Here is a 25380-nt window from a genome sequence, read left to right on the forward strand (position 1 = left end):
GACTCTGAGGGCACTGGGGACACAGTAGTGACCACCAGACACGACACGCTCTGTCTAGTGGAGCAGGAGCGAAGGCAGAGGGCCAGGGGGAGGTGGGCTGGGGCTGCGGCGTGGTTCCAGTGGTCCCGGACAGACCGTCCCCCCGCCCCCCACCGTTCCCTGCTTCCCACCACGTTAGTCTCCGAGTGGTCGCCTCGTCCCCTCCTCCCTGGAAGGACCCTTAAGCCACCGTGTCCCCCACAGCCAGGTGTCCCTCTCAGCTTGGCGTCCGGCAAAGCCCAGTCCCACCTGTCCCCTTTGCAGTGGCTTTGAGTGCATCGCCTATCCTCTGTGGAGCCCCAAGTCTGGGCCCTTGGAGCCCAGAGCTGCCCTGGAAAGTGCCAGAGGAGATCCACTGCTCCCCAGGGGAGACCGGGAGCCAGCAGCGGCATCAGACACATCTCGAGGCCAGAGGGACATCCCCGGTGGCCCTCCCGGTGAGTGGAGCTGACCAGCTGGTTGGCGGTAGCTTACGTGAGTGCTTCGGGGTGTGTGGGCTGATGGCGGGCGCCTCAGAACCTGGGCAGGAGGAAAATAAAGTTGACCCTTGAGAACTCAGGCACAGTGGCCCTGGAGGGGACAGAACGTCCCAGGAAGGCAGTGCCCAGACCCGAGCAGGCCGGTCGCCATTGCTGTGGGTTACAAGGCAGGCTGGGAGCTACCGCCCTGGGCACCAGACCCCTCGGGTGCACGTTCTTACTGTGTGAGCCCAGAGCCCGTGGTGGGGCTGGGGCACGGCAGCCCGGGGACCCCCATGGTGGCCGTCCTGCCCTCGCCACATGCACATCTGGTCACTGCCGGCTGTCTTGTTGGTGCACAAGAGCCTGGCGGTGCGGTGTGGCCCCTGGGCTGAGGGCCTCGGGCCTGTTTCTGCATCTGTCAGACCTTGGCGGTTTGCCTCGGCCACTGTCACCAGGAGGTCTGTGGCTGGACGGGAGCGCGCCCTCGTGACAGCCCCCACCCGCCCGGGACAGGCGTCTGTAGACCTAACGGTCGCCAGCGTTTGCCTGGTTTTCCGGCTGGTTCCGCCTCTGCCCGGAGCACGCAGCAACTCCACATGCACCTGGCCCCACGGCTCCTGGTGCCTGGCAGCTGCTGCCGTGGACGCCTGGCCCGGCTTCTCCATGGAGTCCTCTGGAACCACTGCCGGAAGCAGAGCACTGGAGCTCCGGAGGTAAATCAGAGTTTAATCTCTGCAGCTCACCGTGTCCGGGGACCCCGGGTCCCACACAAGCCGATGCAGCGCCACCGCTTACGTCCTAATGGGGGGAGCATGTGCGTTACCGGAGGCGTCCCGGCGAGCGTGGCCGTGGGTCCCGCCTGGTCCCCTCGCCACGGGAAGCAGCTGCATCAGGTCCTGTGGACCAGGGCACGGTCATCAGCGGGACTCCGGGGTCCCCACCGGGCAAGTTCACGCGCATGTTAGCCGCGGGGACCTTCACGTTCTCCTTAGCCCTTGAAGAGGGGCCGGTCCCCCATCAGGACCCCAGCCCTGGATGCCGCAGGGGGTTCTCCCAGGTCACAGCAGAACGGGGGGACTGGTGTTCTGCACCAGGGCCCGGGCCGGGCCCTCTGTGTGGGGGCGCCTCACACCCCAGCGGCCGGCGGGGGCCCCGAGGCTCGTGGGGGGAGCCCCGGGGGGCTGGCCACGACCCCTCGTCTGCTTCCCACTCGGTTTATAGAAGCAACTTTACGCCAAAGGGCAGAGTAGTCTCATGTTTCTTCGTAAAAACACCCTCTGGGCGCCTCTTCCATCGGCAGGGATTTCAGAGCCTGTGATGAGGTCTCCGTGGAAACCCAGCCCGGAAAGGGGGGCCCACGTCCGCGCCCGGGTGTTTGGTGTGGGCGGCCCGGGCCCGGCCCGCTGTGCGGGTTTGGGGTGCTCGCCGCTCAGGAGCGGGCCTCACCCGGTGCTCACGGGGCTGGTGTCCGGCTGCCGACACGCTCAGAGACGTTTCTGGCTTTGCTAGGACGCGGGCGTGGAGCCGTAGAGAATCACCTTTGGGGAGACGGAGGGGAACACGCCTTGGGTCCTATGAGAACCGCTCGAGCTCTGCAGCTGGACCCGAGGCCCCGGGTCCTTTGCCAGGTGCCCTGGGGGCTGACCCGGGAGGTGGCTGCTTCTCTGCCGCTTTTTGGCCGAGCCTCTCCACACCTGTCTCCTCTTCTGTAAAGCGATGGTGAGCGGCATCTGCTCCCAGGACCGCCAACCCCTTCGTGACCCCCTCCCGTCCCCTCACAGGGTGGGGCGCCAGGGACACGCACACCTGGGTCAGGAGGGGTCGCCCGAGCCTCTCTGCAGGACACTGCCACTGCGTCCTGCCCGCTCAGCTGCCCCGGAGCACCCTCGCCCCACAGGGGCCCAAGCCCTCGGACGAGCTGGCCCGGGGTGGCCCTGGGTCATGGACACACTGGCCCGCCGTCTGCAAACAGGAAATGAAGTCAGTGCAAATTTGCTGCCGCAGGTAGGATAGGAGTCGGCCGTGAGCGAGAAAATCCCAGATAATCACAGCTTGACCAGGGGAGCTCGCTCTGTGGGGTCCAGGAGGCGGCAGCTGCGGGGCAGCCGGGTGGTACCTGAGACCCGCGTGGGAGTGGGGAAAACCCAAACGGCCGGGACACGGAGCTGCTTGGGCGGGAAAGAAGGAAGTCTTTGTTGTTGTTTTAACCAAAGCGGCTCATTCTGTGACTCTCTGGGGACAGACAGCCTCAACTTATTCTGAGCGTTATTCCAAAAGAAAGCAAAATTGTGTCGTCGTGTGGCAGCCCCCACGCATACAGGGAACACGGAGCGAACCTCCGTGTTCTCAGAGCAGCCCCGCCTCCGGGTCCCTGCTCCTGAGCTCACTCTCGAGCCCCCTTCCGACAGCACAGCGGCGGCTTCAACTCCATTGAGGTTCGCTTCTCGTGTGGATGTTCAGAGGCTGGGGTGCCGTCCCCCATGGTCACCGGGGCCCCTGTTTCTGTTTCCTATGCCGCTGCTCTGTCGCCCTTCCCGCGTCATCTCGTGGCCCTAGAAGGTTGCACGGGCGCCAGTCGTCATGCCCCCTGTTCCCGGCAGCTGGGAGGGGGAAGCGTGAGGAGCCAGGGCCCTCCCTTTTAAGCCGCGTCCCTTCTAAGAACGTGCCGTTGCTTCCACGTCGTCGGCCAGAACTTGGTGACGTGACCGCACCAGGCCTCGAGGAGACGAGGAACGCAATGTGCCGGCCAAGACCAGGCTCTGTGGCCGGAGAACCAGGGGAGGATGGCCGTTTCCGTCAACCGGCACCTTTGCCTGACAGTCTGGATGCCGCATGAGCAAACCCACCGGCAACCAAGGCCTCCGCCGCCTCCGGGGGCTGACGGGGAAGCGGGAGGCGGGTGCCCTCCCTCCGCAGCCCTTTGCAGGAAGGGTGTCCTACGCGCGCCGCGCCCCCGTAGCCCTCGCCCTCACGCCCCGGCCCCACCACGGGACTGTGTGGCAGTGACGAACGGGCTTCGTAAAACCGGGGCTGGAGGCGAAGACGCTCCTTCTGTGAGACCGGCAGGAAGTGAGGGAGACGGGGCCCCACGGCGGCGGGAGCTGACGAGGGCACCAGGGCGCGGCGGCCCCGTGGCGGGCTCAGCTGGCACCTTCCAGCGCGGCCTCGCGCACGCCCCCCGGGGACCGGCTTCTCGGCTTCCTCCTCACCCCTGCAACGGGCGGTTCAGGACATAAACCCTCCAAAAGCCTGCTTTCTAATCACACGAGTAAGTGAAACGAGCAGAGAAAGTACTTCCCGGAGGCCTCGTGTCGCCACGCGGGGCTCAGGATCCTCTTCTCCCTTTGATACGAACTATGTCAGCCGCCTCATGGTTTTTAACTTCCGAGCACTTTGCTTTCCGTTGAGAAGAAAAGACGATTTCATAGGCGTGGACCGGCGCCAGGCTTCCCGCAGCCTTTGGTGACGTTGCAGCCCCCACGTGGTAGCAACAAAGCTGATAATGATGTTCGGTTCACAGAGATTTTTATATTTAGACGCTTAACCTTCTGTAGTTCCCGCCCTCGGCCTTAAGCGGGAAGCCCTTTTGTGCTGATCGCGTCAGGGGGGCGTCCGCTCGCCCCCTGGCAGTGTGAGCCCTCGGAGTCCTGCCGCAGGTGCCGATAGTGGCTGCAGGGACACTGGCAGGCGGGCCACTCGGCCCAGACAATCCCCGTAAATTGGATTTGGGAACCCGATAAAGCCCTAGGAGGGCGAGACCCTCACGTTGCACGCGCGTGTGTGTGTGTGTGTGTGTGTGTGTGAGAGTGAAATGCACAAAACCCTCCCAGGAAATGTTTCCAGCCGATCTGAGTGGTCCCTCTTTTCCATTTGTTGAACACATGGTTTCGAGCATTCATCAGATGCGGTCTGCGAAGAATCATCCCTAATTGTAAGATGATTTTAAAAATCAAGGTGCCCTTTGCTGCTAATGCAGTCTTGCCAATAAGCGACGCAATGTATAGCAGAGAACTTCTGGGAATTTCATTGCCTTGGGGGGGGAGGGGGGAGGTAATGCATTTTAATATTAATTGTCTATGGTTAATTATGGCGGCGTAGCTACCATGAAAGATCCTTGCTTTTAAAGGGAAATCTGTGCCGTGAATTTCCTGTGGAGGAATCCTACGGGGGGCGGGGGGGGCTCGTCCCAGACAAGTACAGGAAAATCCTCCGGTGCCTGCAGGCAATGCCGTGAGCAGGGGATACACTTGCTCGTCAGGGGCTGCGTCCGTCTGAAACCGAGCAACCCCGGGGGTGGCGGGGCCACGCGATCTGAGACCACAGCCCGCGGAGTGAGCCCCTCCCACAGCCTTGGCCACCCTCCCCAGCACCTCTCCACCTGCCGCTCATGGGTCCTGGGGCTGCGTGGGCACAGCCACAGGGCAGGAGCCCCAGGAGCACCCCCGGGACCCCTAACAGCAGATCTCCGGGGGGCCCCGGAGAGAAAGGAGGGAGGGAGGCTGGCCTGGGCTTGCGTCAGGTGCCGAGATCTTGCGTGGTGGCCAGCCTGCGCCCGCATGGATGTGCCTGGGGGGGCGGCTGCGAACACGGCTCTAGAAGGCACCGATGTGCCTTCGGCAACCCAGAACCAGCTTGGATTTCTCTTCGCCCCTGACCGCGGCCTCGGAGGCCTGTCCCCCCGAAGGGGTCTCCATGCTGACACTGGCAGTGAGGATGCCCTGCCCCAGGGCAGAGTGGGCCGGGGTGGGTGCCCTTCCCTGTGGCTTAGGGACAGGCCCCAGACCGCTTAGGGCCACCAGGCCGGCCAGGGACGGAGACTTCGTCTGTGTCTTCGTCTGCCTCAGGCTTAGCCTCTGACAGTTGAGCCACAGAGGGGAGGGGACGTGTCCCACCTCGCCAGCTGCCCCTGTGCAGCCTGCGCTGGGGCCCCTGCTGGGACCTGCTGGCAGGGGCTCCCAGTCTCCTGTGGTCACAGCCCTGCTTGCTAGAAGCCTGGCCCCGGGGGGCTCTCCTGGGGCGGTTTATGCCACTGTATCTGCCCCCCCTCCACGTCACAGAGCCTGTGGCCTTCTGGTCACCACAATGCTGCCTACGGGCCTCTGTCCCCTGGGAGTGGGTGTCAGGCCCCTGCATGAGCTGGTGGGGGTGGGGGTCTCTCCTGGGACAGGGTGCAGCCCCTGGGATCCAGGACCCAGTTCAGGCAGGGGATTCAAGGAGGGCGGGAGGCCAGGCCGGCACCCTGCTCTCTGACCTGTCCAGGGTCCCCTGGCCAAGTTTCTGGGGAGGGGTCTGCTGGAGTCTCTGCTCCTGGGCGGTGGTGGGCGTGGGGCAGGCCTGGCCCAGGCCCCATGGCAGGGCAGTGTGGGGACAGGGAGCCTCCGGGCACCCGGCACCACCCCGAGGAGCTGCCCATGGCCAGCCAGACATGCAGGTGTGGGAATTGGCCGAGGGTCAGCCTGGGACTGAGGGCCCGTGGGCCAGGCGTGTGCTGAGCGTGGGCCTGCGTGTGTAAGCACCGTTGTGTGGCACCGTGTGCATCTGTGTGCACATCTCCCGTGTGGGGGTGTGTGTAAGCGTGTGCCCGCACCCCTGGTCACGGCCGGCTCCTTAGTGCCCAGCCCCTCACAGCACGCTCCGCTGGTGGGCCGCAGGCCCCTCGAGGCCTTTCTGGAAGCCTCAGGACCAGCTTCCTTCTCCTAGGAAAGGCTGCTGCCCGCGGCGCGTCTCCCCCGACGGCAGCTCCTAGAGACACAACAAACCTCCTTTCATCCCTCCCAGAAAGAACACGGGGCCATGAGTTCTGTCTTGCTGGGATCGGCACAACCCCGGCCCAAGGCCAACTCCAGCCCTCGTGGGAGGCGAGCTTCGGGGTCCAGAGACCCCAGAGACCCCAGACTGGCCGGGAGCCCCAAGCCACTGTCCCGGCCTGTCCTGCCGCTGTCCGCACCTGCAGGCGGCCCCCTCCGTTGGAGACCTGCCACGCTCCAGGCCCGTTCGTGGGCCCCGAGGCCTCTGCCCGGGTCTGTCCCGAGAGCCCCCAGGACTGCCGCGTGTGTCGCCCAAGAAGACGGCCCCAGGCACAGCCTCCGGCCGATACCTGCGCAGGAGCCAAGCTGGAGGTCAGCCGCGGTGTCCAGACCCCACGTCCCCAGGGCCGCTCCTCTGCTGTTTTCCCGCTGGATGAGCAGGAGACCCCTTGGGGGAGCCCTGTGTGGTGTCAGGCTGCCTGCCTAGCCCCGTAGGGCTGGTGTCCCCGTTGGTCACCTCGGGGGCAGCCTGGCCTCGCTCTGCCCAGCCAGGCACAAACAGCCTGGCTGCCGGAGGCTCCCGGAGTCGAGGATGAGGGGACATCAGAGACAGGCTCAGGAAGAACCCCAAATCAGTGCCTCCCCCCGTCCTGCGGGTTTGACCACAGAGTCCCGGCCCCTTTCGAGTCCTTTTTGCGATTCCAGCACAACCGAGCCCAGGAGCCGAGCCTGGAGGTAACGCATGCCCTCGGGGTCGCAGGAAGTGTCTTGGCATTTCTGGAAGGAGGAGGCTTTGACCACTTTGCGGAGCACACATACAGCCCCCTTCGGAAGGACGCACGTGTAGAAGAGGGACGGGGCAGTGAGTCTGAGCATCCAGAAAGGACATGGGCCAACGGGGACCGTGGCTTTGTGTCAAATCCATTTTCTGCGCTTCAGTAAAGGGAGGGAAGGCGGGCACCAGGTTCCTCGTCAGGAACGGTGCTGTGGCCCCAGACACCGGCCCTGCCGAGCTCAGCCCAAGGGACCGGGGTCCTGGTCCACCGCAGCCACCACAGGGCACGGGGCTTCTAAACACCTGCCCGGCCAGGCCCGGCCGTGAGCTGCCTGCAGGCCTGGCTCTCACACGGGCTCCTTGGGAAACTCATGGATTCGAAAACCTCTGGATAGAAACCTGAACCAAACCCTGCCCGCAGGCGGGGCCTCCATCCTGCAGCCCAGATGGGGCCTGAGAACCCCACACGGGGACGCCTGTTTCTGGGCTCGTCCCCAGGGCGCCTCCATGCTGGGTGCAGACCGTGCGGACACATCCGGTCGAGGTGGAGCAGAAGCACCTGGAAGGTCCTGCCCCGTGGTCACGTCGGGCCAGCCCTCGCCTCGGGCCCGGGCGCCCACTGGACAAACCGAGTGGTGGGGGGTGGGGGGGTGGGCGCGTCGCGGCCTCGAGGGAGCCCTCGTCTGGAGACCGGGCCGTCCAAGAAGGGGCCCAAGGGTGCCCCCCCCAACCCTGCCCAGCACTCACGCTGCCTCCTCGCCTTCTGGGCCATGGAGACCCCGGCCCCGCCAGTCCTCGCCGAACAGGCCGCTCTGCCTTTGGAAGGTAGCAGCTCCTTGGCCGGTTGAGCCTCTGCCCTAAAGACTAACGCGGTGTGTCTGGTCACCTCCACGTGAGACGGCTCTCGGCCCCTCAGGGCCGATAACATTTTATTTTTTTCTTCATATAAATGAAGAAAACATTCCAGCCTGTGGCTGGCTCTCCGCCCGGGGCCCCCCGGCGGCCGTTTGACGGTCGCGGCCCGGCCTGCGCAGCCTTGTTTACTCGGGCCGCGCTCCGCCTTTGTCTCCGCGTCCTACACAGGTGATTAGGGAGTCTAATTGAGTTGGCTGTAAAAAGATAATTAATCGACATTTCCTCCCAGAGAGGTCAAGCGCCGATCTCCCCGCGGTGCAGCCTCCCGTTACCAGTCGCCCCCCACCCGCCCCCCCGGACGCAGCAGTGACCTTTATCTTGCTGATGATTAAAATCGACATAGAGGCCTCGGAAATAACTCCTGGGAGCTGGGGTCGGCATCTCTGGGCAGGGGCCCTGCCTCGAGGGTCAGCCAGGCTGGCCAGTGCCCCCCTAGAGAGGCCAGGATCAGCTCCAAGGGCCCCTGCAGGCCAGGGCGGGACCCTCGCCCCAGAACGCTGTCCCCACGTTGTCCCCAGGCTGAGGAGAACAATGGGTCCCCTGAGACTCTGGTGCGTGGTGAGGCAGCTCTCTCGGAGGGTGGGGGGCTCCGGCCAGGAGCGCGGCCGGGAAGGGGGATCTGCTCTGCCAACAGGGCAGACAAGGTGAGGAAGGGGCCGCAGGAATGCGTGAGTGTTGGGGGTGCACATGGCCACCCCGTGACAGCAAGATGGATGGTGGCAGGGCCAGGGCCACCGGGACACGACACCTGCAGCAGTACCCCAGGGGCAGGGCGTGAGCAGAGGCCAGAGGGGCCAAGCGTCCAGAGGCTCAGTGTGGCGGCCCGGTCGTGAGCTAGGACGAGACGTGAGGAGTAGCCAGTGCGGCTGGCCCCGGAAGTCCTGTGGCCACAGGGCATGGCATGTGCTCAGGACGCAGGAGGAGGTCAGTGGGAGTTTGGGGCTGGGGTCGGGGGGGGGGGTGTCTCACCCAGTGGTGAGTCCCTGTGCTAGGTGTGAGGCTGGGCCCTGTGATGGCGGCTGAGGGGAGACCAGGACGGGGGGACATGGGTGATGTCGTCCACATTTCTGGTCGAGCGAGCCGGAGTTGGGGTAGGAATTGGGTCTGGGGGGCAGCACGTGCAGGTGTCCGCAGGGAGCGGAGGTGGGTGACTGACCCGAGGAGGCGGGAGCTGGGCAAATGTGGTGGACACCCCCACGGGCAGCAAGGTGCCCACCCAAAGGGGCACAGACGGGGGAGAAAAGAGACCGGCCTCCAGCAGTGGAGGTGGGGGGTGGGGGTCAGCTGCGGCCACTGGTGCCCAGGCAAGGTGCACCGATGTTAGGGCCGAGGACAGCGGCCCCCCGTTGTGGGAAACCCAGATTCTCAACAAACCCTGTGGAGCCCTGGGCTGCGGGCCCCCCTGCTCCGGGACAGAGGGCACTCTGAGAGGACGCACTTCTAAGTGGATTTTAAACTCCTAAGCCGACCAGAGAGCCCTGTTCTCTTTCAGTGGCCAAGCAGGGTCCACAAGGTCTCTCCCTGACCTTCCACGATGGGCTGGGGCACAAGCTGCATAGGAGGCTTCTGGCCTGGCCGGGACACCACCCACCCCACAAACGCCCTGTGCTGCGGTCCACACACGGTCGGGGTGGCTGGGGACGGCAGGAGGCCTGACCTTTTGGGACATCGCACATGCAGGGCAGAGACAAGCTGAGGGACCGCTTGGACGCACGACCTGAGAAGCCACGGTCCAGCTGAGACACGGAGGCAAAGGAGGCCACCGGGCTGTGTGCAAAAAGAGGGGCCGACGCGCGGGGCCCGAGCACGGCCAGGCTGCGGTGACAGCGTTGTGATCAGCCCAGAAGCCCCGCGAGAGCAGCTCTAGCGGGAAGAGCTGGGGGCTGAATTCGGGGGGCACAGGACAGGAGCGGCGGCTGCAGGCTGAGCCCCAGTTCTGGGAAGGCGGCGTCACATCTGAGACTCGGGGATGGCCCGAGGAGCGGGGGGTGGTCAGGTGCACGAGTTCCACGTGTCACTTTGTGGGGAAGGGGCCTCGGCGCCCAGAGGCCTCCTGGGCCCGAGCGGCCCAATCTCGGGGACCCCTCCTCGCACCGCGGACGTGCCACCGCTTTGGTTTAAGCCCGTCGGTGTTGGGTTTCTCTGGCTTTCGACCAAAAGGGGTCTCGGAGCCGCTTCTCGTCCGGGGACAATGAATGGCAGGAGGTGATGGAGAATGTCAAGCCTGTGGCTGAACCGAACTTGGTCGTCCACGCGCCTACCGGCCACGTTGGGTGACGTGGTGTTAGCGGGCAGGCGGGGAGGCCAGCACCGCGGTGCTCTCTGGGCCCGGGGCTCCTCACCACGGGGCTGTGACCACAGAGCCCCAGCCCCGACAGGCCCTGGGAGTCCCGTGAGGATCCGCGGGCAGCTGCTTGGTGCTGGGTCGGTGCGTCGGGCGCCGTGGTCGTCGGGCCCCTGAGCCCAGGGGGGCAACGTGCTCCGGGCCCCATGCCCACGTCCCCCGGCCACCCCCGCCCAGGGAAACTGGCACATTTCAGGTCGGGTCTGACGCCGCTGCTGTCGGAGGCGGGCTCTGGGGACCCACTCCTGCACGGTCACCTTGGCAGGGGTATTAGGACACAGAGCCGGGGCCTTCGTTGGCCGGAGACGTCGATAACAGACAACTGGTTCCTCTCAGGCCCGCTGGAAACCGTCGCTGCGCTCAGAAACAGAAATCATGCCGTCAGCAACGCGGTTCACAGTCGTTGCCCAGGACATAAATAGTGTGGGGACAGCAAAAGCTAATGGAGAGAAGGACTTTAGTTAAAGAATGTCCTTGCAGAAGGAAAGACTTTACTTTTTATAATGCGCCATAATGATGACATTAAGACCCCTCTGAGAGAAATAATTCCCTACCTGTAATTTGGAAATACTTCTGGGGCCCGTAGGCATCTCTCCCTGCAGAAGTTGGGCTCCAGGGAAGGGGACTTAATGCCTACGGCCCCTGGGCCCCATCCAGGGCACGGATGAGAGACGCCCTCCACCCACTGAGCTCCCCCCATTGGCGGGAGCGTCCAGCCCACCTTGTCCACCTCCAGCTGTCCCCACGGCCCATCCAGCCCCCTCCCTGCGGTTCGACCAGCTCCTGCTGGTGGCTTCTCCCTGTGTGAGAGCCGGCAGGGACCTCAGGACAGAGGTCAGTCAGGAGAGCCGGGAGCCCAGCCCCCACAGGATAGCGGGTCCCGACGCACACGTGTCTGGGTCAGTGCCGGTGGCCCTCACCAACCTCACGACCCCGTCTCAGCAGCCAGCTTTCTGTGCAAGGGACAGAAGGAGGGGACAGCCAGGGCTGTAGGTCCATTGTCTAGTGCGGCGGAGCCTGGGGAGGGGACCGCCAGGAGACGCCCCGTCCCACCTCGGGACACCGGGAGGGGAGGAGTAGGGAAAGCCAGGATGGACAGGGTCCACGGTGGGGGTACCTCCTGCAGGGCCCAGCCCAGCCTGGAGGATTTGGGGGTCTCCTGGGGGGCTCTCGCCCCTTGTGGGGGCTGGTGGCTGCCAGCGGCCCCCATGTTCCACACTCTTCCTGGACCTGGTCCGACATCACCTTAGCATGCAGCCATGACGTAGAAATGTCCTTCTCTGGGTCCTGACCTGGCGCCCAGGGCCTCAGGCAATGGGCTGTGTGGTAGGAGACCCTCCTAGCCCCAGGGCACCAGCCTGCAGGGCTCTCAGGGTGGACCCCAGGTGAGGGGGCGTCAAGAGGCCAGGGGCCCCAAAATACACCCACACGGAGCCTGCGTGGTGTAGAGCAGACTGTGCCCCCTCCCGTCCCCCCAGCCACACGGCCAGTGCCCCGGCCGTCCGAGCTACAGAAGCTTTGCGTCAGGGGCCGTGTGACAGGTTCTTTCCCATCTTAGCTTTGTGCTGTTTGAGGGATGTTCTGTCCTTCACCTTCCAGGAGAAGCCCGGGGATGCGAGCCCCACTGTCCTGAGGACTGCAGGCGAGTGGAACAAGGTTGTGCCCGGTTCTCGGACGTCTGCCTTGGGCCCCCCCCGCCCGGGTACAGCCCCATCCTCTTCCTGGACGACCCCCGTGAGGTATGGGCAGGGAGACACCCCCCCTCCCCAGGGCTCTGTCCACACGGTGCCCGGCACCGAGGCCCATGTGCTGGTTGCCCCTCTGAACCCTCCCCCACTGCTCCTTCCAGAAGGCAGGTGGCAGGCCCAGAGGGGGCCTGGGCCCCGGCAGGACGCCCACCACGCGGGACCCGCCAGGAGGCAGCAGGTAGGAGACACTGACCGACTCAGGGCATTCGGGGGGTTTGGTCCGGCCTCGCCATCAGCGGGACCACAGGTGGGGCCCCCCAGGTGTGCGCTCCGTGCAGGGGCCGGGGTCTCGGTTTCCCACAGGCGGGCGACCCTGTGACCCCACAGGCATGGTCTCCGTCTGCCCAGGGACTGCACGCACTTCTGCGGCCTAGACGGCAGGAGAGGCCAGGCTCCCAGCCTCAGGGGAGCCGGGCCGTGGTCCAGGTTGGCGGAGCCGGGTGGCCCACGGAAGGGACGATGCTCCTTGATTGTGTTCGGAGGCCAGGAGGGGCCCACAGGGTGGGCAGAGGCGGCCACAGGCCCGCCACATACCTGCCGCAGGCCCGTGATCCGTCCTGCAGCAGACACACAGGTCGGGGCTGCGAGCCCCACGGTGGGGGCCGAGGAGACTCCACTCTGCCAGTCCCTCGGCCACACGCTCTTCCCAGCCCGGGGCCCTGCCAGGAGGAAGGCTGAGTTCCAGAGAAATCACTCCTGGCAACTGCTTGTGGGAGCAGCCTGTCCCCTGCCAGGCCGTGTGGCCCAAGGCTCAGGTGGGACTGAGCTCCCCTCCTGCCCCCCCGGCACCCCCGGCACCCCCGGCCTGTCCCCAACCCGGTTTGCAGTTCCGTGGGGACTCTGGGGGGTGCAGAGGAGAGCTGGGGCCGAAAGCAGCACATCGGGAAGCTGTGGCTGGGACCCTGGGAGCCGGCCCCTCCGTCTGCAGGCGGGGCGGGGAGAACGGGGCCCCTGGGGGAGGGGCGCCAGGCCTTCGAAGACGCCCACCTGCTGGCAAGGGCAGGCCTCTGACCCTTGTGTGTAGCCTTGTCATCAGCCCGGGGGAGGGGGGGCAGTGGCCAAGGCCAGCGTGCCCGGGGCGCCTCTTGTGGCCTGGGACACGCACATCTCTCTTCACGCGGTCTGCTCCGGGGCACCCGTCGAAATAGCCTCACAAAAGAGCAGAGGCCTGTGGGCACAGACCCAACGGCAAAACCCTAGGAAAATAAGGCATTGAGTAGAAGCGGGAGGAGGGCCCGAGGCATCCGTCCTGAGCCGCCGCGGCCTGCGGATGTTCCGCAGTTAGATTGCTCATCGGTGACGCCAGCGGGCGTGGGACGGGCCGGGACACCCGGAGGCTGGCACAGTATCGGCAGGCTGACAAGCCTTTGATCCCACTCGCGAGGCGGAGCCGGGACGAGCTGTTTCCAGGGGAAGGTGCCACCCTGTGTCTTTCTGAGTCACGGTTTGTGAATCAAGTATGAGGCCCGCTTCACACAGTAAGTGGAGAAGCACAGACTTTAAGAAAAAAAAAAAAGCCAAGATCCTGCTGAACAGTGATACGACACACTCAGCCCGCGCTTCGGTCGCGGGCACGCACGTGTGACCCAAAGCTGCAACGCGCGCGGAATAACTCGCGTTGACACGCACAGACCCATCCGTGCCCGGGGCAGAGTTACTGCTTCCTTTTGTAACGGGGGGGGGGGGGGGCAGCTGGGGGCTGTGGGACGAGGAACCGTCTTCCTCCGGCACAGAGAAGGCCCTCGATGGCTGGTTTCTCCTGAGGGCAGGAGGCAGCGCCCGCTCATTCTGTCGGTTCTGGTGCTTGAAATTCAGTGTCCTCGTCCCGGGGTCCTCGCCGTCCCAGGAGGGCTCTGCTTGTGAGCCGGTGCCCGTGGCCGGGGCTCCAGGGTCTTCCGAGTAGAGGACCCCAGCAGGGATGGCTTTCAGTGGGAACTTGGGGGCTCGGGCCGCCCCACCCCAGGGCCCGTTTGCAGGCACAGATCTGGGCAGTGACGCGCAAAGCCCTTTGTGGCCGCCGAGCGCCCCCCAGAGCCCACCTCCCCTGCCCCTGTCACAGGGTCCGTGTGGCACGTCACCTGCGTCAGACCCCACTGCCCGAACAGCCACTTACTCCAGGGCCCCTGCTCTGTGCCCCCGAGGCCCCCTACCCGATCTGGGTGTCTTGTGCCCCCCCCGAGGCCCCCAGCATCTGCCCCAGCACCCCCTACCAGTTCTGCTGCGGGGATGTGGACCGTCCCCATGTCCCCCCCCCCCCCAGCTCCTTACTCTGGTTCAGGCACCAGCATCCCACACCAGCATCCAAACCTGGCTCTTGACCCCAAAAGCCCACCTTTTAGAATCCTAAGAAAACCATCCTTTCTAGCAACCGAGGCGGACTCGGGCAGATCAGGGGCCCCGGACCTCCCCCTGGGTCTGGTTTGCGTTAAGGTAGGCCCTCTCGGGGTCTCAGATGTGTGGCTCCAGTCTGGCCCACCCCCAGGGTCAGGGTGTTTGCAGGGCGGTTGCCCTCGGCTGCCAGGTCCCGGGTTGGGGCTCTCATTTGAGAACGCCAGACCCACGAGGGAGGCAGGGGAAGGGAGGCTCTGGCACTCCCTGCCCCAAAAGTCCTTGCCCCTCTCCAGCCCCCACGTGGCACGCAACAACCTCACCCCTGCTGAGGATGGGCTGTGATGTCATTTCACAGACACCCCAGCTTCCCGGGGAGGCCACCACTCAGACCCCACTTTCTGTAATGGGGAGCGGGCCTGCTGGGCCTGACCCAGCCCCCGAAATGGGGCACAGGGCCCTGTCGACTCTCCCCCCCCGGCCCCCCCCACCCCAGGCTGCCTCAGGCAAACGCATGGACCACAGACCAGCCAGGCATCCCGGCCTAGAAGTCTGTGTTTCTGGTTGTGGGTTGACAGCCTGCCTCCCGGTCTAGAATGAGCCCCCCTGGAGGGCGGAAGGCAGGACCGTGGAGGCCAAAGGCCGGGAGGGGGCAGCCCCCTCTCCCCACCAGGCTCCACCTGCCTCCTCTGCCCCACCCCCAGCGACCCCAGAGCCCCCTCCCTGTTGCACGGTTCCTTCCCACTCACTCAGATGAGATGAGATACTGGCAGAAGCCGTGACAGACTGCTCCAAGCCTGCCTCCTGCCTGTCCCCAGTCCCCGGCCAGTCGGCAAACACGGTCCCCACGCAAGGTTCCCAAGGTGTTAACAATTTCCGTGGGGGCGAGGTGGGGGTGTGTGCAGATGGCTTCTGCCCGCACACCGCCTCCTCCCCACGCCCAGGGTCCAGGGGCGCAGAATGGCCTGTGGGTGTTGGCACGGTCCAAGAGCTCCCGCAGGCCGAGGGATGGCGGGGCCACGGGGCTGACTTGAATGTCCGAAGCGGTCCGGGCAGCCGCCAGCCCGCCCGGGGTGACCCGGGTCAGCTTCAGGGTCGGCGGCAGCGTGGCCCGTGCCCGCGTGCGGCCTCACGGACGGGGGCCGCCTCTGCGTCCTCGCCGAGCCTCCCGCCCCCGGTCACCTGTGTGCCCTGGGCTGCCCACCTCTGCCTGGTGACCCCCAGCAGCCACAGTCCACTAGTCGTTTGCTCGTTTATTCACCCTGCCCGCTGAGCAGCCCAGTGTAGACTTCCAGGAGGCTCGCCCGATGGAAATGACTGAAAAAGGTGCCTCCATACTCACAAAGATGAAGAAGGTCGCGCCACCCTGTCATTTCAGAGCTGGCGGAGGTTTGATTTGCAAAAGAAGGGAGAGAACTGGCTGCCTCCAGCTTCCAGGCGCAGTTCTGCGGTATCGTCAGTGACTGAGGACAATCACCTTTGTGCATTTTGGCGAAGGGAAGGGAGGTGAAGGGTCACCCGCCAAGGCCGCTGGGCCCGCAGTGGCTTCTACCCTCCAGCACACGTGCTCTCACCGTTTATTCATGGGGCGTGCCGCCTGGGGACGGGGGCACTTAGGTGCAGCCATGTGGTCCCGTCCCCAGCCCCCAGCCCTCTTGGAGTGCTTCACTACAGACCCCAGCGAGCCATGCTCAGCAGGGTCCCTGCTGGGAGGGCCCTGAGCCCTGTCCCGGGGGCCCTGAGCCGTGTCCCGGGAAATGGCATGAATCACGGCCCTGACTTCTTCCCTCAGAGTCTGGGACCTGACGTCCCACCTCCCCAGGGTCACGTGGGCGCTTTCCGTGTGGACCCCGCCTGGGGGTCGTCTGCAGATGGCTTCGGGGTTTGCGCACGGACCCCATCCTGGAGCAGGGAGGGGCAGTCGCTGGCCAGGCCCTGCGAGGAGCCCGGAGGCTGACCCTCTGTGCCCACGGCCCGGGGCGAGGCTGCATCCCCAGGGCCTGGGGCTGTGCTCCGAGGGCCCCAGCCGGGCCTGCCCGACTGGATCCGGCTGACCCTGGAGGCCCCTGCCCGGGGCATCTGCGGGTCTCGGCGGGGCCAGCCAGTGGTGGTCTCACGGGACAGCACCCAGGCCCCAGGGCAGAGGAGGGGGCACGGCAGGTGGACCCATGTCCCCGGAGCAGGGTCAGCGAGGAGCCCGGGATGGAGGCTTGGACAGCCCCCCCAAGAGGTCAGAGGCCTGCGTCAGGTGCTCAGCGGTCACCTGCGCGACCCTGCCCGGAGGGGTTGCCAGCACCAAATATCTATTCAAGTAAAAACAGTAATTGGCCCCATCTGTGTTGGCCTGGTGACTGATGAAGTGACTAATCGCGGAAGTCTTAATTAAACCCATTTTTCTCCGGGTGAGCAGGGGAGGGGCCGTGCCGGCCAGCACATCAGGCTCCGGGCTGGCCGAGTGCTGAGCCGGCAGCGAGCAGTCACGGGCAAGGTCGGCCCGAGGCCCCCACCCACCCCCGGGCAGACTGGCCGCCGCGTTGTGCTGTTACAAGACACGCACTTAGGGTTTGGGGGAGAATGCCCCGTTTCAGTGGAGTTCTCACGGGCGGCTGGGCAGACTCACAGCCACATTTACACAACAGACTTCGTCTTTTGCAGCTGACACAACTCCACATCATTCAGGAACTGACGGGGCCCTGTGTCATGTTGTGAAATTCCGTAATATGCCAGGAATGTCTCCGCAGGAATGCAGCGAGAAGCGTGCGGTGGACAGCGGGCTCTCCCAGGGAAGAGCAGGGCCCTGGGCGGGGGCCTCCAGGGTCACCGGGGTCCCAGAGACGACAGGCTCAGGCTGGTGGCCTGTCCCGCGTCTGAGCGCCGGGGGTGGGGGGGGGGGGGCAGTGCAGGGTCCAATCGGGAAGGCCCTCGGATCAGCCTCTTGGCTCCTCGCGGTGCCCAGCCGGCTACTGCCCCGCGCTGCCCTACGGGTGGGGTTCACGCATCCCCTTCCCTGCACCACGGCCGCCTCTGGGGCCACTTCTGGGTGCCTCCCACCCTCTCTCCCTCCGCTCTGTGACCTACACAGGGCTCAGCTCAGGAGACTGGAGTGCGCGCTTCGTTACCCAAAGGTCCGGGGTGAAGCCCTCAGCCCCTCCGCCCTGCGGCACCCCCTCCGGCTCACCTGTGCCCCCGCCCTGTTCTCCACACACAGCAACCCCCCGCCCCCCCGCCAGCCTTTGGCACACGCCGGCCCCTCAGCTAGGAGGGTCTTCCTCGGCCTGCGGCCTGCGTCACCAGGCAATGTGTCTGCTGTAGGGCAGCCCTACTCCCAGGGGTGTCCCAGCAAAGTGCGGGGCCGGGGGGACGGGTAGTTTGATCTCAGATGAGCCCCAGGGCAGCGCGGTGGGGGAGGGCTCCCAAGACAAGAGGGAGCCAGGCAGAGGGCTCTGGTCCCCTGGGGACCTCGTCACCCCTTCCTTGGCCACCGGCCCCTGGCAGAGTGGGCCCGGCCTCCCCCCCCCAACCGCCACCCCCCGGGCTGGAGGCTCCTCCGGGCGTGTTCATGGAAAATCAGACATAGAGACTGATGGGTTTCTCTGCTTCCTCAGAAACTCTAAAGATGGAGAACTGAGCCCCGTCGTCCGAGCAGGAGTAATAAACGGAAGCAGGTGTGAGGCCCAGGCGGGAACAGCTGGGCTGATGGGGCGCCCTCACCCCACCCCACCCCCACAGCACAGCACGACAGGCTGGAGGCTGGCGGCAGGCGGGGCCTTAACCCTTACACGCCCACTGCAGGCCAGGGGGGGACACCTTCACGTCCCCTCCCCGCCCCGCCATCCGAGGCCCCCGGCCGCTCTCCCGCCTGGGCAAGCAGGGGCCTCACTTGCAGGGGCCACTGTGGCAGTGTGACCCGAGTTCCCCTGGTGGCCCGTGGAGCAGAACACGCTCTGCAGAGGGGGCGCGGCCGGGGCTGCGTGCCCACTGCACCCCATGTCCATGCCCGTGGCCGTCACTCAGGACCCACAGCCCTGAGGCTCCTGTTTCCCAGGCGTCCCCCGGGAGTGGTGATGGTTTCCAGCTCAGCCCCAAACCCGGGCCAGCCGTGCTCCAACAATTAGCTGATGTTCTGATTTTGGAAATTCCTTATGGGCTCTGTGTGGGGGCCACAGAGAGCCCCGGGTCTCCTGTCCCACGTGAGCAGGTCGGGAGAGCCGGGTCGCTTCCCTGAGGACCACACGCCCTCGGGGTGGCAGTTTTCCCCAATCCCTGCCTTGACTGGCATTGGACTCCGTGGCTCCCCGGTTCCCTAAGCCGGCACATCCCATCGGTACCGGAGGACTGCCATGATGCCCACACGGCTGTGGGCAGAGGCCAGGACCCGGGGCCTTGACCTAGACGGCTCGGGGCGGGGAGCTCGCCCCGGCCAGGATATGGGTGCCTTCTCGCCATGCTGAGCCCCAGGCAGACTGGTCCCCGTGCCCAGGTCAGGTCTCAGGGCCTCCACACCCCATGCCCTGCCCACGTGCCCACCTCAGCCTGAAAAACTGATGACAGCCAGGGTCAGGACCAGGCCTGACCAAGCCGCGGGCCTGCTTCCCCAGCCCCCTAGCCCTAAGTCGGGTCTGTAGCCAACGGCCCTCCTCTGCCGGGCCACGGGGCCACCCTGTCCACAGCCCTGCAGGTCCCTTGGTGGGCCTGTGGGTGGACAGGCCCGGGTCACACAGGCTGCCAGGGACCTTTGGCTCCCCCCAAGGGAAGCCCTTTCTCTTGCCACCCACCGTGTGCTTGACTGCGGGGTCTTGACGTCCCCTCCCCAGCGGCCCCCCTCTGTTCAGCTGCCCAGGAAAGGGACGAGCGTGCACAGGTCGCCGGGTTCCGGTCCCACTGGGCCAGGGTCTGGCTGGGCGGCCTCAGGCTTCCTCTTCAATTATGGCCGTTTCCAGAGCTCCGCCCACCTGGGCGTGCCCGGGCTGCTGTGGGCCTCGCCTCAGCAGTGGTTCTGCTGAGGGTCAGACATGCTGCCGGTAATTCCGGTGGGACGGAGTCCTGAGGCGCGTCCCTGGGGGGCTGCATGGTGTTTCAGTGCAGTCCTGAGACACGCTTGTCCTGGAAGAGGTGAAGTGAGGAGAGCCTGCCGAGGTTGCTCGGCTCGGCTCAGACAGGACACTCTCGGGTCCTACAGAAAGGGAAAGGCACGGGTCAGGGGGAGCGGCAGGGCCGGCGGTGCCGAGGGGAGGGCAGCTGGGCCTGTGGGCCACTCAGGTATCTGATAGGAACCTGATAGGAACCTGCAGGTTACTTGTCGGCCCTGAAAGGAGGCTGTCCGGTCCCCTCCTCGTGCCAGCTTGGCCGTTGGTCCCACGGGTGAGGCCCGCCAGGCCTGATGGGGACCAGGAGACCCACCATGGGGACCTCACCACAGAGTATTCACACTGGTCCAGGCCCCACCTCACAGCGACACAAGCAGTCAGGACAATATGCCCCTTGGGGGCCCTGGGAGGACAACCCCGACTAGCAGGCACACAGGCCTCACGCCCTGCCCTCCACTAGGAGCCCCGGCCCTCAGGCCACGGAGACACGAGTTGGGGCCATCTGAGCACCACGTCTCAGTCTGGTCTGTAAATGCGGGACCGTAAGGGGCTGGGTTTGCCGTCCCACAGGTAAACAGGTAACAAGCCAGATAAGATCCAGGAAACCATGGCCAGCCTTCAAGACACTGGGTATCAGGTGATGAAGGGGGAGCCCCTGAGAGGCCCCAGCTCACTTCCCAGAGCATTACCATCTGTAGTGCAGGGAGGGGACCCGGCAGGCTCAGGGGTCCCCACGAGGGGAGAGAAGGAGCTGGGAGTCCCGGGAAGCTAAGGCAGCTAGAGTTTGCAGGAGGCAGCACGGGAGAGGGGAGTCCTAGAGATCTGCAGAGCGCGAGGAACGTGCTCGAACGTGCCAGGAAAACCAGCGAGAGGGTCACAGCAAGTCCTGCCCGGAGCTCACACGGGGCTGTGAAGAGTGCTGGGTCCAGGGGCCAGTCCGGAAGACCTCAACTCACAGGACGTCAGAAAAGTACTAAGTGGTGGGGAATAATTAACCATATCTCGAACCCCACCTTGCAAGCCTTAAAGGCAAGACCCAAGAGGTTCAAACCGTCTCTAAGTAACCAAACAGCATCAAGACTATAAGAACACAAAAGCAGCCAGTGGCCAAGAAAGTAAAATTCACAATGTCTGACATCTGACCGAAAATTACCAGGCACACAAAGAAAGCGGGAAAGTACGACCCATGATGAGGAAAAATGAACCGATCAAAGCCGACCCAGAAAGGACACCAATGGAAGAGCCAGTAGACGGCGGCACGAGACGTCGTCAGTGGATTCTGTGTGTCCAGCAGGGAAGACCGGCCACGCTCGGCAGACGTGAGGCGTGAGGGAGTGGGCTCACCCCCCAGAGATGATGTGCGTGGGCAGGGGTGGGCGGGAGGGGCGTGAACTTGCAGGCACAGCCACAGAAACCCCCCAGATGAAGCCCAGGAAGAGAGGCAGGGCTGAACTTCATGAGCGGAGCGTTTTGAACTGCCGAACAGCTCCTCTCCGCCAAACATGCACGGGATCAGAGGCTCCCAAGTGCCGCAAGGGAAGGACGCAGCCGAAGAGACGGTCAAAGAAATAACGGCCACCGTGTTTTCAAACTCATCGCAAAACCTACAGATTCAAGACACAAGGAACCCCAAGCACAGGAAACATGAGGACAAGGACGCCAGCCACAGATAAAGAGAAAACCAGGCTGGAGCCCTGGGTCCCCAGCCCCGCCCGGCCCCTGGGTCCCGACTCTCCCAGCGCCCTTTTCCGCCCAGGAGGCGCCGGCACCGGTTCCCAGAGGGGGCCTGTTCCCTCCTCTGGCTCTGACCTCGATTCCTGGAGGCTCAGCTCAGTGCTGTCTACACAGTCAGTGCCCAGTTAGTGTTCCTGCTGTCACGCTGCGGCCCGGGGCTCCCGGTGCACCCTCAGCAGGTGGCCTCTCGGGACCGCCTCCCAGGACGCCAAGTCCCCACCCCGCGGGTCTGGGAGAACCGTCCACTGATCAGTCGGCGCCTCTGGCCTCTCCTCACACCGAGACTCCCCAGCTGCTTCCCAGCTCGGCCTCCGATTTCTCAAGGCCCTGGGGGTTCTGTAAAAACTCTCAGGATTCTTGTAACCCCTTCTATTTCTCTTGACTCTGGCAGGCTGACAGACTCTGGTTATTCTTAGTGCTGAATTATTTATCCGCGTTCCCCTCCTCACCCACATTTCAGAATCTGTAACGTGGCTCCTGGGTCCCAGCCAAGGCCCATTTCCCCCGCTCAAAATGAAGTAATTTTAAAATCTTTTGTCTTTAATTTTTTATCACCCAAACCATGCCCGTGGTAATTAAGCTTGGCAAGGGGTCGGAGCCTGGCAGGTCGCCGAGCCGATGCCAGGGAGCCCCCGTCCTCCACCCCCAGCTCTGATAACAGGAAACCACCACCAGCCACGGAGGCCGGGGTGGGAGGAGTCCCGTGGCTCCCCCCAAGGCCCCCGGGTAGATCCTTCAGGGCAAAGCCCAGCCCGTCCCTCTGGGGCCTCTGTCCCACCAAGAAGGTGCATCTGGCAGCTGGGGGTCCGGGTCGGCACCCTCATGTCCCCAAGGTGGCCTCCTGGTGACCACCCCTGCGGGCAGGCAGAAACCCCCGGTCAGGTCAAAGCCCTCAGACTTGGGCTTGATTGAGCCGCCTCGGGCTGCCCGTCAGGGCCTCTTGTGGCCGCCACGCGGCCACCGCGTGAGAAGTGAGGGTCTCCGTCCCTCGGACTTGGGTCCAGGCCCAGGGAACCCCGCACAGCCTGTCTCTGCCTGCTACCCTTTCTTTCCCTTCCCATGAGGCTCCCAGGTAGCAATGGCCTCCGGTCCCTCTGAGGGGGACACAGGAGGACGCACCAGGGCCCCGCCGAGCCCGGCTGCCGCTGGAAAATAAACACCACTGGTAAGTCACTTCCAAGCAGAGCCGGTGTGCCAGCCCTTCTCCGAGTGGCCTCTCTGCTCGGCACTGTGGGGGCTCCGTGCAAAGAACCTTTGATCCTACAGAGCTGTGGAAACAGGGATGGGTCTGCTGGGGTCTGGCACCAGCCTCTGTGGCCATGTTTGGGTTTAGACGGCGAGGCACCGGGCCCAGGGGCAGAGAGCTGTCCAGACGGGGGCACGCTCCACCCTCGGGAGGCAGAGACGGGCCTCGGAGGACAGGACGGTCACACCTGTGCCCGCCTGAGGCCGGCAGGCAGGAACAGCAGGGTCTCTGTTGTCCTCAGGGCCCCGGGGCTGCGGTTCAGGGGCTTCCTTCTCCTCTCCCTGCAGGCCTGACGGGGCGGCCACCGCAGAGCCCGCGGCTGCGGCCTTCCCAGGTAGGTGGCCGGCAGGGGACAGAGGGGGGTGGGGCCGATTCCACCCACCACCCCACAATCCACATGTATCATCGTCGCCGACCTTTTGGAAAGACTCCCTTCCTCTGAACGCACCCCTAAATCCAACACTCGTCTTGACTCTGGAAGCCAGGGAATCAGAGAGGGCGGCTCCCGGCCCGGCCGCTCCCCACGCCCCTCTGGGCTCCCCCAGAGGCACCCCAGGTGGAGGGGGCACGGATGGGGGATGGGCTTCCACCAGGCCCTCCCCGGGCCCTTGGAATGGCCGCGGGTGCCGGGTGGGGGGCCTCTCTGTCCCCACGGGCGAAGTGAACGTCCCTGGCTCCTTGTGTCCAGGGTCCCGATCGGAAGGCCGGCAGGCTTCCAGGTCTGGGCCCCCTCAACCCTTCGTGCATTTGAAGCCTGTGGCCCACAGAGCCCCCCCTTGTGTGGGGGAGGGCTGGGCCGGGCTCTGGGCAGCGCCCCCCACCTTGCCGTGCGGGCCGGCGCTAGGAGTCCCAACAGCAGCCACGTGAGTCTGCTGACGCCAGCAAAGCTGGTGCTGTGGTCGCCCTATTTTAGGACCCTGGGCCCCTCGTGCGTGGGCAGAGGGGGCGCCCCCTGCACCCAGTTGCGGGGTCCGATGGGCGACAGGCCGGAGGAGGGCCGGGCCCGAGGAGAAGCGACTTCCGGCTTCGAGGGGTGAAGCCGGTGGGTGGCCGCGCCGCCTCTGTGGGGACGCTGGGCACCGGGCCCACGGCCGGGCCGCGTGGGCCGGGCCTCGGGTGGCTTCTGAGGCCGGCACGGTGGCCACCGGCCAGACCCCCTGCCGTCCTCGGGGAGAAGAGCGCGGCAGGGAGGTGAGCCGAGGGCTGGGCCTGGTCCTGCGGCCGCTGCCCGCGGAGCTCGCCCCCCAGCCGGCGCGCTGGCCGCAGGTTGGTGTAGCCGTGTTCCCGGGAACACCTAGAAACCGGCTGCTTGGAAACACTGTGGCGTTGCCATGCGCGGCTTTTCCTCCAGGCCGGCCAGGGAGGCCTGGTGCCCGGGGCTGCAGAACGCGGGCCCCCGCCCAGGCCCCCCGAATTTCTGAAGGAACTGACTCAAAGCCCAGCAAATTCCTGCCCCCCCCCCACCGAGGCTCTTTCCCGTCCTGCCACCCCCCCCCCCCCCCGCCACCGCCAGAACACAGGGTGTCCACAGCCCCCGGTGACTGTGCAGCGAGGGGAGTGCCTGCTTCCCAGACCAGGGCGCTGGAATGTTCTCTCTGACGGTGTGAGCCGCCTCCTGCGCCCCGTTTCAGCTGCGGCCGCATTCCTGGTGTGAGCCCGGGCCAGCCCAGCGAGGTTTTTCCACGCTCCGGTGCCAGCCCCCTCGGGCTCGGGGGAGGGGAAAAGGACGGTTTCTATGGCAACCACACTTTCTGTTATTTCTTATTTTCTTTTTTATGGTTTCTCCAACTTTGAAGCTCTGCAGACAGTTTACAGACTGCAGAAGGGAAAGTGTTTCTCCATCCCCGGGCGCCCTGGAGGGCGGCCTCCCCCCCCCCCCACCCCCCGCCCCACCTCGCCGGCCTGAGCCCGGCCGGGCGGGGGCTTCAAACGAACCAGACGACGGTGTCTTCAGAGGCTTAATTATTTAAAAAAACATTTTAGAGGAAATGAATTGCTTTTCTGTTACAAAGATGGGGAGTTTTCTCAAAAGAATCCTTGCACTCAGTCATGCAGCCCCATCGGGGGTGAGGGGTGCTCCGCGCGCCAGGTCCTGGGGTCGCAGGGCCCGGGAGGACACCTGAGGTCCTGGGCAGGGTCTGGGGGTGGGCAGAAGCCAGGGCAGGGGCCCGGACGGGGGGGGACTACTGGGGACCGAGTCTGAGCGCCCGTGTTTTGCAGGGGAGTATGTCGTCATGATCCGCGATGTGACCGACCCTCCCTTCCTGGGCCACGTGCTGCCCACCGCCTTCAAACACCTTCGGGTCTCGGGGAAGGGGACGGACCGGCCGCCCCACATCCCTGGAGAAGGCCCTGAATCCCTGAGCTAGAAGAACCATCCCCATGCGCCCGAGAGCCACCAGTGTCCTGTCTCCCCCAGGGAGACCCCTGCCTTTCAAGGGCACCCTCCTCCCAGTGGCCTGAGTGGGGGCCGGAGGGGCCCCCTTTCGTGCACCCCAAGGCCACTGGCTTTAATAAAATGCTCAGCACTGACTGCCGAGAGGTGCCTCGCCCAGACGCAAGCCCCTTCCCGTACACCCAGGATACCCGTGGAGGCTCAGCCGGGTGCGTGCCGGACCCCCTTCCGCCTGGCACCCCCGGGCCCCGGGCTGAGCCCAGGCCGGGCTGGGGATGGGACGGTCCCGGTCCCCCTGCTACGGAGTCTGGCAGCGACGCTGGCCCGACTGAGCCGTCAGAGCAAGCGCTGCCTCCTGCCACAACCCCTGCCTTGGAGGGCGGCTCAGTCCCCCTCCTCCCCCCCCCCCCCCGCCCCGCAAACAGCCTGGGGACACTGGAAACGGCTGCCAAAGGAGAAATCAAGAGGCAGTGAGCAGGTGACTGGCTTTCCAGAAACAAGCTTCGTGTCTGCAGGGACGGGGCAAGGGACACTTCTCGGAGTTTACAGCTGCCTCTGAAA

At 65.2% G+C, this 25380-nt stretch overlaps 1 protein-coding gene across 1 annotated transcript in view; it reads left to right on the forward strand.

Moving 5' to 3' along the window:
* The window catches only part of MORN1 (MORN repeat containing 1), a 51410-nt gene extending 26617 nt beyond the window's left edge, over positions 1 to 24793 (forward strand). Inside the window, exons 10-14 of the mRNA XM_047084657.1 lie at positions 304 to 476; positions 11881 to 12020; positions 12131 to 12207; positions 22712 to 22758; positions 24645 to 24793. Coding sequence (XP_046940613.1) covers positions 304 to 476; positions 11881 to 12020; positions 12131 to 12207; positions 22712 to 22758; positions 24645 to 24793 — 586 coding nt within the window. The remainder of the gene's footprint in view (positions 1 to 303; positions 477 to 11880; positions 12021 to 12130; positions 12208 to 22711; positions 22759 to 24644) is intronic.
* The last annotated feature ends 587 nt before the right edge of the window (positions 24794 to 25380 follow it).

Source organism: Lynx rufus, unplaced genomic scaffold (genome assembly GCF_022079265.1).
Source record: "Lynx rufus isolate CCGP_SWC_20201006 ecotype Redwood Valley unplaced genomic scaffold, mLynRuf1.p SCAF_2, whole genome shotgun sequence".
Taxonomy (NCBI): domain Eukaryota; kingdom Metazoa; phylum Chordata; class Mammalia; order Carnivora; family Felidae; genus Lynx; species Lynx rufus.